Source organism: Populus euphratica, unplaced genomic scaffold, assembly GCF_000495115.2.
Source record: "Populus euphratica unplaced genomic scaffold, PopEup_1.0 scaffold32.1, whole genome shotgun sequence".
Classification (NCBI taxonomy): Eukaryota; Viridiplantae; Streptophyta; class Magnoliopsida; order Malpighiales; family Salicaceae; genus Populus; species Populus euphratica.
The window spans coordinates 1,959,383-1,978,718 of NW_011499861.1; the positions used below are offsets into that span (position 1 = coordinate 1,959,383).

A 19,336-nucleotide genomic window follows, 5' to 3' on the forward strand; every position below is an offset into this window, starting at 1 on the left:
AAAATAAATAAGAGATATTAAAGAAAAATGGCAAAGTAAACATGGATGAGTCTTCTAAACTTGAGTTAAATTTCTAAATCTATAATTCATGAAATTCTAGACTCATGCTCAACTAAGAAATTAAATTTTCAACCAATATAATATTAAAAAATTAAATTAAAAAAAAATAAATTAATTGGGAACATCTAACAAAGTTTTTTATCGAAAAAAAAAAATAAAAGATAATGAAATTGTATTCAAACAAAACAAATAATAATTAAAAAGAAGTGGATTAAATCTGACTTAAAAGAAAATTAAAAATCTAATTTTATAAACTATATTGAATAAAACAAATAATAATAAAAGGAGCATGGAACAAATCCGAAGGAAAAAGCTTTGAAAATTTATACGTACAAACATGAAAATAAGAAAAGAGAGAAGAAGAATAAAATATACTCGACACCAGAACAGAGATTCATTAACCATATATACTACCCAGAAATGAAGAGGTTGTCGTTTCAAAAACTAGCATTACAACGTTAGGTGATGCCACACACATAGCCTAAACAGCACCGCAACCATTACACGCTGGCCCATGTAACACACTTTTTTTTTTTTAATAATATTTATATTTGTAAAATTACAATAATACTCCTCTGTCAAACCTAATAATAATAATAAAAAAAGAATGAAAATACAAAAATATCTCTTAACATAAGTTAAAGTAAATTTCTACTTTACGAGTATTTACATCATCTTATTGAGCTGAGAAAATTGAAAATACAAAACGTCCATAGACATTAACTTTAAAAAAATTGATTTTAAAACAATAATTATTTTACACATGAAAAAATAAATAAAAATTAATTTATCCTCCATCAGCACGGAATGACTGGTGAATATCTACAAAAAAAAACAAAATGTTAACCGGGCAGTTTTCAAAATGTAAAAATCAATCTTTTAACAAGACCAGCAGAAGAGGGGTAAAAGGTTACGTATTGGAGTGATCAATCTTTCAGTTATGATGTCGGCGATTAACAGAGCACCTTTTAACCCCCCTAGTTCTTGCATTTAATAAACGATGGGTCATACACACGCAACCTGCCAAGGAAATAGATGCAGATCTGAATTGCCCGTACATTTCTACTTCCATCTTAAATGATAGTAGACAATACAGTCTTCAGTTCCAAAAGAATTCTCCAGTTCAATTTTCATTTTCAGTCCTTAGCGGTCTTTACATCTTCAGACGAGCGCATGAAGAACAGCATCACTCCCACTAAATTAGTGTGTATACTGGTAGAGGTTTTTTTAAAAATAATTTTAATTTCTTTTTTTTTTAATTTTTCTTTTTTTGTTTTTTCATATATGCAACGTCAAAACTGTCAAAAAAAAATTAATTTAATTCTTTTTCATCAAAATGAGGAGCTCGCTACCACAGTGCCCAAAAATACACTAACCAGCCAAATTGCAGCCACTCGCTTCCCAGTTCAACATCCAGAACTTTGCATTGCTTTAATACCATATAGCTGGAATCAAAACCCAGAACAGTTTTTGGCTGCTGTTGCGACTCAGCTAGGTGCTGCTGCTGTCATCTCATGATTGTAGTTATCAAAGCAGCAAACACAAACCATATCAGTCCCTGAGGGGGAAGGATGAAAGTGATGATTCTGCTCATGTAGAATGAAATCCAGGAGCTTGGGTAGGGGAATAATCTTGGTGTTGTGATACCATTGCAAGACATACCAAAAATATAGTGCTCCGAAATGACTGTTGTGATCATACTCCTATGAGCAACAATGGTCAAGATTGACAACTTATTTTTATCCAGCCGTCTCATGTCGTGAAAGAAACTTGGGTCACATTGAGCAATCATCAAACATTTTCACAACCCAAAGACAGAAAAAAACACAAGAACCAAGTACAAAAAAAAACAAAAAAAACGCTCCAGGGGATTTCCTAGGTTAATGACTTTATTAACGGAAGAAGAGTGCAAGAGAGGAGTAACTGATCTTATCTCCCTGGAGTACAGCCTTCATTTCAACAGCAAGAAAACTAAGAGCAGATAATATGAAACCAGAGCATTAATGAAATCAAACGCAACACCAGAACTGGACCAAGCATCTATCTATCTGGGATTTCATAATCCATTAAAACTCCATCCAGAAACTAACTAGAGCATTCCAGGATTAAATGCATAAAGCAATCATAAGCCTTCCACAATTAATATTTAGTTTTTAGAAGTTTCCCTCGGATGCAGAGCTATTTCCTCTTGAATTGGACACAGCTTGAACCCTGTAACATCAAAGTTCATTCAGGTCAGGTGACGTGAATCTCTAGTGGGATATTTCCCAGTGGCCAAAGAAACATCACGACAGATTCAAAACATTTCATTGTTAAAACATTTCATTGTTATGACAAAAAAGAGGTGGTCCAATACTTTTATGAAATTCTATATTAACCAATTCTTAATCAAATAAAATATCAAGGATGTGTAACTAAGTCTTGTAATTCATAATAACAGATCTTCCCCTTTTGAAACATGGAAAATATTGGGTGGGAAAAACAATGGACCATAATCCAATTCAGCTTTATCTAGTAAACTCACCAATCAATAGTCAACATAGATCTGATTATTCCATCCAACACCTTAACTAACACCATATTCCAGAGAAATATTGCTTTCTGTTTCTAACAGAAAAGCATCAATTAGTAATTGATATTCTAGCATGCAGTTTCATTTCAAGTTGATCTATGAAAGCCAATGTTCTTCTTCGTTCTTTTAAGCAAAAATCATAGAATCAGAACAAGATTGATTGCAATTGATCTTAAGAGATGGGGTCAGTTGATCTATATGTTATCATCATGAAAACAAACATTTCTGATGTTACTCACCATTGCTAATCACTGATGCTACTCGCCATTGTTGAATGCAAAGACAGAGGCATCTACCACAGGTTATTGGCAATATATTGCCTGGTCAATATGTGGAGGAATTTGTTTAATTTCAGTTCCAAGTTCCTGCTCAATCCTATACCTGCAGAAAAATAAGAAGACATTAACTAAGTTAGGGAACTCCCGAATAATAGATGCAAAGTTCAAGTGGAACTGTGGAAGGCAGAGGAAAAAATGCATACAGGTTAAACCGGTCCTCATAAGTGATCAAATTCACAGCCAAACCAAGGTGTCCAAACCTTCCTGATCGACCAACCTGAGAGTGAAACAAACAAAAAGTTATTAAAAACAATAAGAATATAAAATGATATGATGTTCACGAAAACAGTATACAAAACAAACATAAGAATATAAAAACGTCTGCCATGGTGTTGATTGGATAGATATCACATTCAACATACCCTGTGAAGGTATGTCTCTGAGTTCTTGGGAAAGTCAAAGTTTATAACAACATTCACTGCTTGGATGTCTATACCCCTGGTAAAAAGATCTGCAACAAGCATAGTGTATCATCAGGACTTGATCAACGCATATGCAAAGCACACACTACCACTACTTCAACTAGCAAAAAGGAGGAACTCATGAAAGTCAACTAGCAAAAAGAAAAGATATTCATGAGTGCTAAGAACACAAGTACACACCAGTACAGACAAGATTCCTGCATGCACCATTGCGGAAGTCATGAAATACTCTGTTGCGATGGTCCTGTAACATCTTTGCATGGATATAGAAACATGAATAGCCAAGTTCTGTGATCTTCTTGGCCAGTAATTCTACCCGGTTCACTGAGTTGCAAAAGATGATTGATTGGTTTATTTGCAGCTGCACATACACCACAATGGCATCATATTCAAAAAGAAACCAGGAATCATATTAACCGTTTAGTTGAGATCAAACCTTAGAGAAAAGAGTGTTCAGGCAATGGACTTTCTGTCGTTCTTCAACGAAAGCATAATATTGTGTAATACCCTTGAGAGTAAGTTCATCCATAAGATTGATAACATAAGGCTTCTCTAGATATCTATCTTTAAAATCCTTAACGGTAACAGGAAATGTGGCCGAAAACATCAAAATCTGACGATTTGAAGGAAGAAAACGAATAAGCTGCTCTATTGAAGGTTGAAACTCTGGAGACAAAAGCTTATCAGCCTGGGGAACATGAAGCAATAAACATTCAGATGCTTGTCCATCAAAAATTAAACTCAATCATAGCACTAATAATAATTAGATAGCAAATTATTTCAGATTAAGAAACTGCAAGTAGCAATTGGTGAACTTGAAGATTCATGAATGTGGCTGGAAGCCTTCATCTGGCAAATGCAAAATTTCTTAGTCGAAAATTCAAAGAAAAAGCAATCATGTAATTAAAGGACCAACAGCACTTTACAATTGAACACGCGCGCATAAATACACATCATCATAATGCAAACACATCTACCATTTGAGGAAAACTAAAAGACCCCAGATAGTTCACAGCATATATGTATATCACAGCACCAAACCAGATTTTTTTATAACAAAATATATCATTTTTTACAATGAAAAACAGCAATAAAGGTTTTTTTTCATTTATGTTTTAAAGCATTTATTTCCTAAAGCTCAAACAAACACATCTTCCTTCTCCCTCAACAAGATCGCTAGGCAATGAGACAAAAGACCCCGATTTCATTGTCTCTCTCCCCTCGCTCTCAATTTTCAAATTGCAATGTTAATTTCATTCTCTAGCCAAAAAAAAACAAATCTGAACTAAACCAACACTAAACAAATAAAGTTGGCTAATTGAGTTTAAATATAATTACATAGCAAATAGCCAGGGAAGAGTAGTATCTCAGCCAACATGAAACAGAGAAAAAAATCCCCTCAACCATCACCAAAATACAAAGTCTTCAAAAGTATATTGAGCATTAAAAACAGCCAGATAATATTATCTCAACCAACTTTTAAGAGTTCTTTTACATATTAAAACAGTCAATTAAAATCATTTGTGCATTTATTTGAATGTCCTATGCTAATTAACACAGCCAACAACAACAATCCTTCAACCATTTTGCACATATACAAACAGTTGTCATCTATCTATAAATCCAAACAGTTGTCATCTGTCTATAAACAGTTTTGATAGGCTTTGGCTCAGTGTTCCAGTTGTCATCTATCTATATATAAATGACAGCCAGAACACTGAGAAACCTAAACAAAGCTCATGTTCTTTAAGAAACCAAAACCAGCCTCCTGTACTCATCAATATACCTATTCCAACAACTTTTAAAAGTTAAAAAGAAATAGAAGTTGAACAACAATTATCACACAAAACTATCATGCAGTGATATTACTAAGGACCAGCTGGGTTGAAGTTCACCTCATCCAAAACAAGCATTGAACAGTTTTTCAAAATACACACGCCCTTTTTTGCAAGATCAAGTATTCTTCCTGGAGTTCCAACAAGTAAATGGACTGGTTGATATAAACGCATAATGTCATCTTTTAAACTAGTACCGCCAGTGGTGGCCATCACTTGAATTTTCAAATGCTTCCCTAGCTCCTTACAAACCTGTGATGTCTGAAGAGCCAACTCACGTGTTGGCACAAGTATCACAACTGCACGCAAATGCATAATTAAGTCATCAAATACAATTTTCATAAATATATATCCAAAACTAATAGGTCAATTAAATTTTAATAACTTCAAATAAAATCAAGAGCTAAGAAAGGCTGCTATTTGTGAATTGTTTACAAAGAATCAGCTCATGTTTGACATTGCTTGAAAAAAAAATTATGGCTGTATATTAAAAGGAAAGCAGAACTCCTTCACACTCAAAACATCATCACAAGCTCCTCGTGGAACAGTTCTTATATTCCTATCTTCTCATTTATTATAAATTCATATCCATAAACCCTAAAAGTAATATGCTCCTAAATGCCATGATAACCACTGGAAGTAATTATTACTTGTGAAAGCAACAAACCATACACATACAGTCATCTTTCCATAATTGGATTAAGACAGGTTGAATTTGAGGCAACCAGAAAATATCCCAATGCAAACAACAATAAAGAATATTACATGATGTAAAGCTATCATAGTCCAATCACGCAACTAAATAATCTCAATGGTCGTTATATAATAAACATGCATGTACATAGTGAATAAAGTTTATTGATTGTGAATATCAGACCTTGAATAAAATTGTTATCTTGGTCAATTTTTTCAAGGGCAGGGACGCAAAATGCAGCTGTTTTCCCTGTCCCATTTTTAGCTCTAGCAAGAATATCGCTACCAGTAAGAGCAATTGGTATGCTCTCTTCCTGAATAGGAGATGGTCTTTCAAAACCCTTCTCGTATATTCCCATAAGCAACTCACGCTTCAGAAAATAGTCCTCAAAATCATTCCCCTTTGTGGCTGTCACATCCTGCAAGACATTTAAATAGTGAAATGGGATTCATATGGTCATTCCCTTTTTAAAAAGTTCACTAATGAAGTTCACCAGCTCATTTTTTAGACAGTACTTCCATCGTTCTTTGAAAGTAGATCTTTAGAAGGAAAACAAAGGCTCTACCAGACTACAACATTAAACCATTTCAAACATCGTCATACAATATTTAAGTCACATGAATGCTCTTTACATGTGCAGAGCTATCTTGTTAAGAAAAGAGAACCTAAGGTTAAAGCATCATTGTTTGAAGTCCAGAAGTGTGCATGTAAAGGACATTCATCTGCTATAGCTCATGCATGAAAGGAACAGATATGACTCAAAAGATGATATGAGAGTAAACAAGTGATGCAGTTTCCTAAGCAAACTTGTCAATTTGCACACAGGAATGCTGGATGCAGTTAACAAACCATAGGGTACAAGTTTTAACTTTAACCTTACATGACCTGCACTTGTCATTAAGTTAGTTATCAATCTCCTAATTCAGAGTCAATGTCAGACTCCATGGTCAATCTTACATAGTTTGTAGTTTCCATGCAGCCAGGTGCTGAACACACAATGCTTCCTCTCCAAAAGAGAGAAGAAAAATATTGGTCATGGCTCCGAAAACAATAAATTTACGCGTACAAATTAACATACGTGTTACAAAATAATACAGCATCCATGACCATGAGAAAGTAAATATCTGATTAAAAGCCCTACCTCAGTTCTGTATCGTGTATCTGCTGGTGGTATCTTTAGCTTTGCCTTCCAATCTTGTGAACTAGATAGAACAAACCAAAAATACAAGACAATAAGACTTCACTCTACAACAAGCATTGCATGGTCGCAAAAACTCAAGGACTGGACTTGAACAAGCATAGATTAGCGCCATGCATGTAGAGCAGGGTAAGAAATCTAGAAATCCCAACAAAAGCCCATGATCTGATGATGCTCTTTCATGTGAGACCGTTTTGTAAATAGAGGGCAACATGCACAGCAATCACAATGCCAAGTAAATATCTGTGGTTCATTTTGATGGCATGGTCACTTCCTTGTCTCAAATCCATCAGATGACTGGCACTTAACAAGATTTTGTAATCAAATTAGTAATTTTTTTTTTTTACTGAATACTCCCGCAATAGCTGCTGATACATTTTAAATTTCAGAAATCTCAATTCACAATAGAATACCCTTGAAAACTTGCTACTAATGTGCAGATTTGAAGAAAACTACGTCAACAGGAAATTACTAGTAGGCTTTCCTACCCCTCATCCTTTTATGATAACTTGTAATTGTAGGCTTGTAGCAAACAATCTCTGCGCAAATCTTTCTCCTACAACATGCTTAGAATACTCCACAATCAACTCTTTTCCAACAATAGCAAAGCTCGTGCGACACATTAACATTTATTTAAGAAAAATCACACACGAGTAATAAAATATCAATATCCACGTGTAAATATTTGAATGAATAAAGGCTGACCTCGAGTCAACAGCCTCAGACTGAACAGTCTTTTCAACCTCATCAACATTCGAATCCGCAGCAGTTAACTGATTCCTCCTCAACCACTGCTGCTGCTGCTGCTGTTGCTGATTGTGATGCTGTTGATGCTGTTGATGCTGATAGTATTGTTGTTGGTGATGATTTTGCCCGAAATTTCTCTGCACATACTGCTGTTGCGGAACCCTTGATTGAAAATTAGGGTTCGCGTTCATACCTCCGCCTCTACCAGCACCGATCCCCGGCGGATACCTTCCTCTATTGTTGTTGTTCATCACAAAATAGAAGCCTAACCCTAACTAGGAAACTAAATCACCGACTCAAAATCCAAAATTTGTACAGAAAACTAGAAAACAAGAACGATCTAAGCCTAGGGTTTCAAGGTTGCGACGATTGGAAAAAAAAATACTTACAAGGATCAATGAGATTCAAACGGAAGCGTTTTGGTTAGAAGAATTAAAGACTGGAGGTTTCTTCTGTAAGTTGGAAGTTGAAAATTTATACAGTGTGGAGGGAGAAAAGAAAACCCAGGGTTGTCTGGCGGGGTAATATAGTAAATTAGAGAGGACAAGGAGGGAATCACTGGTTCAGTGAGGGAGTGAAGAGGTGGGGTTTCCGTTGGGAGGAGATGTATAATCGAGGGTCAGAATGGTACGGATCTGAGGAGAAAACGAGAGAATGGAGTGATGTTAGAGAAACTTAATAGTTTCGTTTTAAGAATTCTACAGAGAGAGGAAATGAATAGGATGATTCGTGGCGCTTGTACTGTGTCTGTGTTTTTATATGGAAAGGCGAGAAAACGGGGAGGAGAAGGAAACGGCTTCTAGGGCTTCAAGATTGTTTGTTATTTGCACTTGGTGCCCTCCTAGTTCTAAAATATTGTGTTCCGCCACCACCTTTATTGAAATATGTTTGTAATGATCGCACAAAGATGTTTGTTGCCCTCGGTTGCTTTGCTTACGGCCCTTTTTTTGTTTTACGAAATCGGAGGATTTTTCTTTTTAATTGTAAAGCTTGAATGTAAAAATAATTTAAATAAGCAAGAACGAGAGAGGATGGCAGGGCAAACCTTGGCTGTGGTTTGAATGTTTCTCAAATCCTAGCTTGTTTGTTGTCAAGGATACCGTTCAAATTACAAATCATAATTAGTATATTCTTCATTTTTTTTAACGATGGATTAATAATAATTTTTTTAAAATAAAAAATAAATATAAAAAATATTTTTAATATTTTTAATTAATAATAATTCCATATCCAAGATATTGAGTTGGTGGATTTAATGGTTATATTTAATTATTTTTTTATTTGTTATAAAAAAATATTTAAAGTATTCTTGAAGTATTATAAATTAAAATAATAATTATTTTTTATAAAAAAACATTTAAAACATCTTAAATATTTAAATTACTCTTGAAGTACCAAGCTTGTGGCCATATAAAAAAACAAAAAACATCACAAGGCCTAATCTCCAACCAATCTAATATTAAAGGATAGAATTAAAAAAAAATCTAAAAAATACTAAAATTAACTCGAGATAATTTTTCAAACTCATATTCATGATCATAATGTTAAAATTATCTAATAGAAAATAAACCAAAAAAATTCACAAAAATAAATTTTAAATCAACAAAATGCTGAGATATAAAATTAAAAAAATAATTCATTAGGAAAGGTTTTAAAACAAAACAAATAGAAATAAAAAATAATAAGAATCAAATTAATAAAAAATAAATTAAAATGCTCAAGGATAAAATTAAAAAAAAAATTAAAAAGATCCAAAATAAAACAAATAAAAAAATAAGGATTAAATTTGATATAAAAACTAAAAAAAATCAAATGTTGAGAGGTTAAATTGAAAAAAAAATCAATTCAGAAAAGGACACAATAGCAAAAGATAGCAATCAATAATGATGACTAAATTTAAAACAAAAACAAAATAACTAGATATCTTTTATTTTTGGCAACATGAACCCTGAAGAGAGAAAAGAAAAAATAAAGAGAGAAAGAAAAAAACAAGCCGTTATGCTCTTTTATCTAGTACATGCAGAGTTTTATCTAGAAACTCTTGTTGCGAGAAATCCAGCGCTACAATGGACAGTCGTGTTCTATAACTAGAATCCACCATTTAAGCTTTTATACTGCGACAAACAACTCTCACTCTTTGGTTCGTGCAACATACAAGTTAGCCAAGTTACTCTAATAATTTATCTTGAACCATTATATTTATTTCAGTTTTAATTTTAGTTTTTTAAATTCTTTTATATGAATATAATTTAATTTAATTTTACCAAATCAAGTGTTAGGTTTTTTCCTTGACACTGTTTCTTGTTGTGAGAAATCCAGCGCTACAATGGACGGTTGTGTTCCATAACTAGAATCCACCATTTAAGTTTTTATACTGCGATAAACAACTCTCACTCTTTGGTTGGTGCAATATACAAGTTAGCCAAGTTACTCTAATAATTTATCTTGAACCATTATATTTATTTCAGTTTTAATTTTAGTTTTTTAAATTCTTTTATATGAATATAATTTAATTTAATTTTACCAAATCAAGTGTTAGGTTTTTTCCTTGACACTGTGAAAACCTATATTTAGATAACAAAAATATACTATCAAGTCAAATCACAAATAAAATTAATATAAAAAAATTAAATTAAAGAAAAAAAAGTTGGGTGACAAAAAAAACTTTACTTGACTATGCAAATCAATCACTAATATTAACAAATAAAAAGAACTTGATATTATTTGAAATTTCAAATTTAATTTTCAAAGCTTTAATTCTTACAAATTAATAAAATAAAATTTTATTTTATTAAATTCAGCATCAACTCATTGATGAAAAATTTCCTTAACATTGTGAGGACTCCATACATGGGCATAAAAACAATTACCATGGCTGATCCTAAAGAAATGTAATTTTAAAGGACCAAATCAAAAGAAAAACCAATTAAGGAATTAGAGTGAAAAAAATAAAGGAAAAAAGATATATCACTACGCAATTGCACAATAAAATCTTTCACAAGTCACATTGAAATATTGATGCCTTTTAGATTTCTCTTAACTAGGATACCTATTTTTATGCTAAGGATCATATTCCAAACTAATTTGCAATGCCAAAGAAGAAGGCTCTAGCATATTTGGATATGTTTTTAGCACCATTAAATTTTTAATTGAGAACTCAAAAGATAATGTTTTATATTTTATAAAATGAATTGAGAAATATATTAATTGATAAACTATAAAGACAGTTTTTAACACTAATTAAAGATCAACAAGAAGCAAAAGATAAATTTATATGTAAATATTTGACCAGTGATGTGCATAACTTTTCAAAAAATTTATTTAATTGTGTAACAATAATGATTTAAATTATGAAACAAAATTGTTTTTAATCAAAATTTCTTTTTATATTATTTTCTTGTTAAAAAATATCTTTTTAACTGCAATATGGTCTATTGAACAAAGAATTAAGGGAACTCCAATAAAAAATTATATTTATTTGAAACAAGGAGTGAAAAAATGCATATCCCTAATCAAAAGGTTTTTTCTTGTTCAAGTGTTTTTTCTTTATCTTTTTTATAAAGACATGTCATTTTTAGAAATCTTGTTTTTAAAATCAAAACTTATTATACTCTTAAAATAAAATTTGAATAAAAAATAAAAATAAAATAAAATCACAAATGAATAATTTCTGTGTGAAATATTAAAAAACATAAAATCTAAGAAAAAACATATAAAGAATTTATAGTAAAAAAATAATGATTTATATTAGCATAAAAGTTTTTTTTATCGTTTAAAAACTATGATATATATAATCAGATAATTATTTAGATATCATTTGAATATATTTATTTAAAGCTAATCCTGATTATAAAATGTAATAAAAAATTGAAATTCAAGGCAATTTAAAAAAAGCTTGGCACACCTAGGCTAAAGAGATCGACACACATGGTGATCCTAAAACTATAAAGCCTGACACGTAGGAGCTTGAAAGGTGAGGCCAGCATTTTTTTTAAAAATAAAAATCAAAGGACATAAACTATTTTTATTGAGTTTTTATTTAAAAAATAAATCTTAAAATATTAAAATCATAATTAGTAATGGCTAGAATTTAACCATCCAAAAACTCTCTTTCATTTTTTTTTTTTGAAGATTTTCTCTCTTTTTTATAGATATTAAAAACTAAATTACAATAAAATAGATTAACAAACTATAGATTAACAAACTGAAACATAAAAAACCTAAAATGAGAGACCAGGTATAAACAAAATATATCTTGAGTGATCAAATTGAGCATTTATGTGACTTTTAAATATGATTATTTTTATATATATTAATTATTAATTTTGATTCTTGATGCTCTAATTTTAGTTATAAAAATAATTTAAAATTATTTTTTGTTGTAAAATTAATTTTTAATTTAATATCAAAATATAATGACAAATGCAATAGATTAGAATATATAAATGTCAAATAATTATAAAAGATATAATTAAAACTAAATAAAATTTAATTATTGAAATAAAAAAAATAAAAAAAATAAAAATAAAAATAAAACATAAAACTATAAAATAATAGTTTAATTTATCAAATAATTGAGGAGGTGTTTAATAGTCTAGAAGGTGTTTGAATAAGAAATAGTTTATATTTTTTTTGAGGAAAAAACATGTTTTTATAGTTTTTAAAGATATAATTTATACTTAAAAAATATTGTATCTTTAATAAAAGGACACCACACCTTCAAGATAGAGATCCTTTTTATAATTAAAAATTTTAATTTTTTAATTATTTTGTTGTTATGAAATTAAAAATAAATTTTAAAAAATAAAAAAAAACATATATATTTTTTAAAACTTGTTGATAACGACACTTACAAGCAGCAACCAAGTGGCGCTTTTGATTTTGCAATTCAGTTCCTTTTTAGCTTCTCTTCAAAACGAACCTATCCTTTACTAGTGTGTAGCTGACTACCGGATCTGTCAATGGAAGAAGATCAAGACGGGAATGAAATTCACAATTGCGTGATCAAACTGGTTAGTTAATCAACCAACAAATCAATCAATTAATTTCTGTAACCCATTCCTCCTCTCACTTTATATTACCTGACAATGAAATTAAGGAGCTAATTTATTTTAAATTTGATATAAATGCAGAGAGAGAAACCAAAAAAACGTAGAGACAAGGTGTACATAGGATGCGGAGCAGGATTTGGCGGCGACAGACCAATCGCAGCGCTTAAATTACTCCAAAGAGTCAAAGAGTTAAACTACATAGTTCTTGAATGCTTAGCCGAGCGAACTCTAGCTGATCATTATCAGATAATGATTTCTGGTGGCGACGGTTTTGATTCTCGCAGTTACGTTTCCTTCACGCAATCTCACCTCTCTCCCTCATTCGGATTGATGTGATTTTGTTGTTTTAGTTTGATTTCTGTTTCTAATAATTCTGTGCAGTTACGGATTGGATGCGATTGTTACTGCCTTTGGCTGTGGAGAGAGGGACTTGTATAATCACCAATATGGGTGCAAGTGAGGATTAATTAAAATAGATTGAATAAATATTGGATTATTATTATTATTATTATTATTATTATTTGTTTTTTGCTTAAATAAATTTGGTTTTCTTGTTTTTGTTAGTGGATCCGGTTGGTGCACAAGAGAAGGTTGTAGAATTAGCTAGTAGTTTGGGGCTTGGCGTTTCTGTTGCTGTGGCTCATGAGGTTTCTTCTGCTATATTAGGTATTGGTGATATCGTCATTCGTTACAGTAAAAATGCTTAATGGATGTGGATATGAAGTAAGGATGTTTTCATTTTCAGGTTCAGGATCGTCGACCAAGAAGTCCTATATTATGGAAGGTGTAAGAATCCGGTACTTTTTGTTTGCTTTTATATTTGTATATCCAAGCCTGTTCTATTTTTATGCTTAATTTGCTGTTGGCATTGCATGTTACTGACACGGGCAGTTTTATTGTTGGTTTTGTATACAATTCAGTCTGCTTAGGAATATAAGTAAAGGGGGTAAACTTTTCATATGATTGATTACAAATTTGAGGAACAAGAAAATGTTGACATCTGTGTACCCAATTTGGGGAGCTTGATTTCTCTTCAATTTTTTCCTCAGTCAAAACAATAACTCAATTTTTGCTGATCTCTGAAGGGTATTAGCACTTATCTTGGAGCAGCTCCTATTGTTGAATGTTTGGAGAAATATCAACCAGATGTTGTCATTACTTCACGGGTTGCCGATGCTGCCTTGTTTCTAGCTCCGATGGTATGGTATATTTTTTCTTCTCATCCCCCTCCTCTTCCTCCTCCTCCCTATGTCTTCAAGAAGCTTGGTAATTTTTTCTTTTCCTAATTTAGTTAATGAAACCAGTTCTTCTGCATGTCCACGACACTGCCGCATCATTTTATGTTTCTAAATCTTTGCATCGAGAGGGATGACTATAAGAGGCCTTTTTTGGCCAAATGTTAGTCATTGGTATGTTAAGCATCTAGTAGGATTATACGTAGAGGTGCATATTTTGAATTAGATTAACTAAATGCCAAGGGAAATGAAGATATTCAAGTGTATGGTTGAGCGGACATCTTTTGCTGGAAGAAGCATACTAGCACAGACAATTTGTGTATTCATTTGTAATGCTAGATTGTTGGATTACTATGCGGCTGATGGGTTGGCTGCTTATGTGCTAGTCAATGACTTACAGCTACTCTCATATGTAGAGCCCGGGTGCTCTTGTTTTGTCAAATCTGCTGTTGCTTAAGTTTTAACTCCATTTCAGAAAGCAATCTGATTGACTTTGGTATATGTATGATTAGGTTTATGAACTAGGTTGGAATTGGAATGACTTAGAGGAGCTAGCACAAGGATCTATGGCTGGCCACCTCCTGGAGTGTGGTTGTCAACTCACAGGAGGATACTTCATGCATCCAGGTGAGCATGATTAGCTTTATTTGATCAGTACTGAATTGATATAATATGTCATAAAGAGTGAACTGCAGGTACTGGTCAAATTTATACTATTGATGTAATATTCTGAATTTACTCTGTTGTAGGTGATAGATACCGAGACATTTCGTTTCCTTCTCTCCTAGATTTGTCACTTCCTTATGCAGAAATAGGTTTTGATGGAAGCCTTTGTGTAGCAAAGGCAGAGGGTAGTGGTGGGGTGTTAAATTTTAGTACTTGTGCTCAACAACTTCTTTATGAGGTTGGGGATCCAGGTGCTTACATTATCCCTGATGTGGTAAGTTAGACGTGCATATTTGAGAACTTGCAAAAGGTGAGAGTATTGAAGAACTGAAAGATGAAATGCTGTACTGAAACGCAGGTAATTGATTTCCAGAATGTTTCATTTCACTCACTGTCAGCTCATAAAGTTATCTGTGCTGGAGCTAAACCATCTGTTAATTCAGTGCCAGATAAACTCTTGCGCTTGATTCCAAAGGTAGCCTTTTGTATTCATCATTTGATTCTAATTTATGCACAACATAAATTAATAGAAGGATCAATTTTGACACGTAACTATCATTTTACTTCAGCCTCAAATTTCTGCTTTGTTTTCGTTTCAGCTTTTGGTGAGAATAGTGCAGTTTCACATTCGCAGTCTGAATTATTTACATTCTAGTCACTTGAACAATACCATATATTTATGAGTAATAGCATTATTGTGCGTATATGCGAGTGTGCAAGTAAGAGGCATTTCTTCAGTCACTGCCAACAATGGTCACAAAGATACATGCCACTGACTGATCTGGAAATTAGTTTGTAGGAGGACTAGCAGAGAAATTATGTTTTCTTTAGGACAATGCAGTTAGAACCACCATGAATGGTTACTGGATATCCTATAATTCATTCATTGATGTTACTAAATCTGGGATTGATCATCGCTGTATGATATGCTTGTACTTCAGCATTTGTTAGTCAGCAAATGGGCATTCGCCTGGTTTTTGGCTGCTTTCTTTCTTCTTTTTATTTGATTTCTTTTGATCAGGATTGTGGATGGAAAGGATGGGGAGAGATATCTTATGGAGGGTATGAGTGTGTAAAACGTGCTAAAGCTGCTGAATATCTGGTGAGCACACTGTTAACTAGTGTGTGATGACTGAATTGTTGCCAAATTTGTTGAAGACCATGATCATGCTGATTTTTCTTTTGAAGAGACTAGTTCAGCTTATAAAAGTCTCTTTATTTTCCCTTTTTACAGTCTGTGAAGTAACATAATTCTGTCATATTTTATTAGGTCAGGTCATGGATGGAAGAAGTATTTCCTGGTGTTAGCTGTAATGTTGCTTCATATATTATTGGACTTGATAGCCTGAAGACAATTAGCATTCATGATAACAATATATCTTGCGGTGCTTGTGAAGATATAAGGTTACGTATGGATGGACTATTTGAGTTGAAGGAGCATGCAGTCCAATTTGAAACAGAATTTACAGCTTTATATACAAATGGACCAGCTGGTGGTGGTGGTGTCAGGTCAGTTTCCTCTGAATTCGTCCTTCTTATAGTTTTTAAGATCAGAAGCAGCTCACTTCAGGAAGTTTTTCAATGAGGCCTTGGTTACTAACCATTATATATTCATCTTGATGAATGAGCCAATAGAAGGAAAACTCAATCTTGTTACTAGGGGTTTTTGTTCTCAGTGTCAGCCTTTTTTTATCTCTGCACAAGCTAATTTTATTTTTAAGTATTTTGATCATTAAGTCAGAAGGTTCTAGGATTAGTTAGTCAAATTTCTAAACCTAGGAATGATTTAACCCATCTGGGTGTGGGTTTTACTGAATACCAACAGTTGTCTAAATGAAATTTTGACTACTTTATGCAGAGTTTTATGTTTTACTAGAAGACAATATTAGTGTAACTAAAAAAAAAAAAAAATTTCATTTGTTAAAAAAGAAAATAGAGAAAAGAAAAGAAATGAAGAATTCTTAAAGAAGTGATAGAACAGCACTGGGGTGTGGCAAACCTTTCTGTTTTGAATTTGTTGATGGCTTATTTTTATTTCTCAAAGAAAGCGAAAGATGGCATTTGATACATTTTATACAGAGTTTGCGTGGTTGAAGACTTTATTTGCATGGAAATTACTTTTAGATTCCACTTACTAGTTTTTCCTTACTTCCCTAGCATCCCTTTTAATGCTGGAAAGTGACCATTCTTGTTTTTTAACTGTTGCAGCACTGGACACAAGAAAGAGATAATTCTCGGAAAGCAATTGGTACTCTCTCTCTCTCTGTACATCTTTTGCCTCTGAATTTTTATCTGCAACTGATATTTACCTGAAATAATGTGCTAGTCAATATCATTACTTGAAAGGATGTGCTAGCCAATTCAGTTTCGCTTGCTGGAGTCATGTGGAAATCTGACTGCATTTTCATCTGTCATCTCCACTACAAATTTAGTGTTATAACTATGTTCTGTTCCTATTGCTCCCCTTAGCTATTGAACCCTCTTTTTTGTTCCTTTTATATGACTTTAATCAACATTGAATTCGCAAGTCTTTTAATCAAATCATGTTGCGAGGGAGGTTGAATTCTCTGTCAGCTTTGGGAGATATTCTTACATCGAGAAGTTTATTGTGCTTTTAGGTTGAGCGTGAAAGTGTTTTCTGGCGGACTGGAGTAAAGAGCTGGAAGGGAATGCGTCCAAATAAGGAAGAAGTTGACCTTGGAAATTTAGTGAAAACCACTATTTGGCACGACCCTTTATCACCACCTCATCCAAAGAGTTCTTCACCAGTAATCGAGACCTCTCCCGCTCCATCTGGCCAGAAGATTCCTCTTTATTCTGTAGCTCATAGCAGGGCTGGAGACAAAGGAAATGACATGAATTTTTCAATCATCCCGCACTTCCCCTCTGATATTGAGAGGCTGAAGCTAATTATAACACCCCAGTGGGTGAAGGAAGTTGTCTCAACTCTTCTAAACACCTCTTCATTTCCTGACTCGGTTACCACAATGAAGCTAGACAAATGGGTGAGTGAACATGTTAATGTTGGTTTCCAAAACGAAGAGAGACAAATGGGTGAGTGAACATGTTAATGTAGAAATTTATGAAGTCAAGGGAATCAAGTCTTTGAATATTGTGGTCCGGAACATTCTAGATGGTGGTGTCAACTGCTCCCGTAGGCTCGACCGGCATGGAAAGACCATCTCAGATCTTATATTGTGTCAGAAAGTTGTGTTGCTTCCATGATTGCGATCCTTGATTTCCCTACCGTTGTTTGACCTCTTGGGGCACATGCTCCTGCTATAAATTTGTAAATCACCCGTGGCCCCCTTTCCATGTTAACAAGGATACTGAAATGTAATGAAACATGATTAACTGATCTTAGAAATCTTCTTAGCAGCACTGATTTTCATAATATAACTCTGTTTCGTAAATTGTATTTCTACTCAATTTAGACTACATAGAATTTCTGAAAGAGTGCAATAAATAAGATAAAATAAACGGTACACCTGATGATGTAATTCCTACCTGTCTTCCTGTTTTTTGCGTTTCAAGAAATTCGAAGAAGGGTTTTCAGATTTTGTACGGTAAACTCAGAAACTAAAAACTCAACCTGCTACAAGAAGCAATTTGATTATAATTTTGGTGGATAAATAGATTGTATAACGGAAATTTGTCACAAGGAAGAACATTAACAATTAACAAGAAACCTAAAATGTGAGGGAAACTCTGTGGATTATAATAGTATTTATTTCCACTCTGGTTATCAAACTTTTTTTTTTCCTTCAATTTTGTCCTTCCACTTTGTGTTTAATGGGAATTGATTTTAATAATTTATTTCAGTTTATTTTCTACAGGTAATCACAATTTTAAAAATACACTACAATGTTGGGTTTATGCTTGGTTTTACAAGAAAAAAATTGGTTTATTGCTTTCGAAAAAACAAATTGGGGAACAAAATTGACATAATACAAAGATGGAGGCTTTTTTTTTCTTTCAAAACATTGTTCATAGGTTGTTGTTGACAAATTTGCCTCCAAGTTTTGCAAATCTCATCTTTGGTCTCTTTAGGTAGACACTTTTGTATTTTAGTCCAAAATTTTATTTTGTTCATATTTTAGTTCTTGAGTTTAAGAGACATGAGATGAAGTCATTGAAAAATAATAAAGAAGGAAGAAAATTGATAGTAGTTGATATCTTAACAACTTAAAAAAGTTAATGTTGATGTTAATTAATTTATTTAACAAGATGAGTTTTATTTGAGTGTTTTTAACCTTTAATATTACTGAAAAATAGAGATTGAACCTCGGCATTTCTTTTTTATTTTTTATTTTAGGCTAATTTTTAATTTTATAACCGATTAAAGATTGTTTTAAAGTTAAATATAGATTTATTAAGATTTATAAGATGTTTTTTTAAATGTTTTCAAGTGAAAAAAAAATTTAAAAAAAGAAATTTTTGAAGACCAAGAAGATAATGCCTTTTTTTTAAAAAAAAAAATTTATATATATAAAAGGAAAGATTACATGTTGTTTGTCC

General features: G+C 32.5%; 2 protein-coding genes across 4 annotated transcripts; one reads left to right on the top strand and one right to left on the bottom strand.

Moving 5' to 3' along the window:
* Positions 1-1,909: 1,909 nt before the first annotated feature.
* Positions 1,910-8,709, bottom strand: LOC105124887 (DEAD-box ATP-dependent RNA helicase 8-like). Of its 2 annotated transcripts, XM_011025068.1 has the most exons (11): positions 8,256-8,709; positions 7,825-8,149; positions 7,063-7,123; positions 6,105-6,339; positions 5,288-5,526; positions 3,829-4,080; positions 3,573-3,753; positions 3,333-3,421; positions 3,114-3,187; positions 2,872-3,013; positions 1,910-2,271 (listed from the first exon to the last, which is right to left on the bottom strand). In XM_011025068.1, the coding sequence occupies exons 2-10, from the start codon at positions 8,115-8,117 to the stop codon at positions 2,935-2,937; spliced, it is 1,503 nt and encodes a 500-aa protein (XP_011023370.1). In that variant the 5' UTR covers positions 8,118-8,149; positions 8,256-8,709; the 3' UTR covers positions 1,910-2,271; positions 2,872-2,934. The 2 variants fall into 2 exon arrangements, with proteins under 2 accessions (XP_011023370.1, XP_011023369.1); XM_011025067.1 differs by having other exon boundaries at positions 7,825-8,709.
* Positions 8,710-12,728: 4,019 nt separating this feature from the next.
* On the top strand, positions 12,729-18,231 carry LOC105124888 (propionyl-CoA carboxylase). Of its 2 annotated transcripts, none has more exons than XM_011025070.1 (14): positions 12,729-12,878; positions 12,999-13,200; positions 13,299-13,373; positions 13,482-13,583; positions 13,663-13,703; positions 14,003-14,116; positions 14,665-14,779; positions 14,902-15,092; positions 15,177-15,293; positions 15,840-15,920; positions 16,089-16,327; positions 17,027-17,066; positions 17,437-17,811; positions 17,861-18,231. In XM_011025070.1, exons 1-14 carry the CDS (start codon positions 12,828-12,830, stop codon positions 18,041-18,043), a joined length of 1,926 nt encoding a protein of 641 aa, XP_011023372.1. In that variant the 5' UTR covers positions 12,729-12,827; the 3' UTR covers positions 18,044-18,231. The 2 variants fall into 2 exon arrangements, with proteins under 2 accessions (XP_011023372.1, XP_011023371.1); XM_011025069.1 differs by having other exon boundaries at positions 17,437-17,807; positions 17,857-18,231.
* The last annotated feature ends 1,105 nt before the right edge of the window (positions 18,232-19,336 follow it).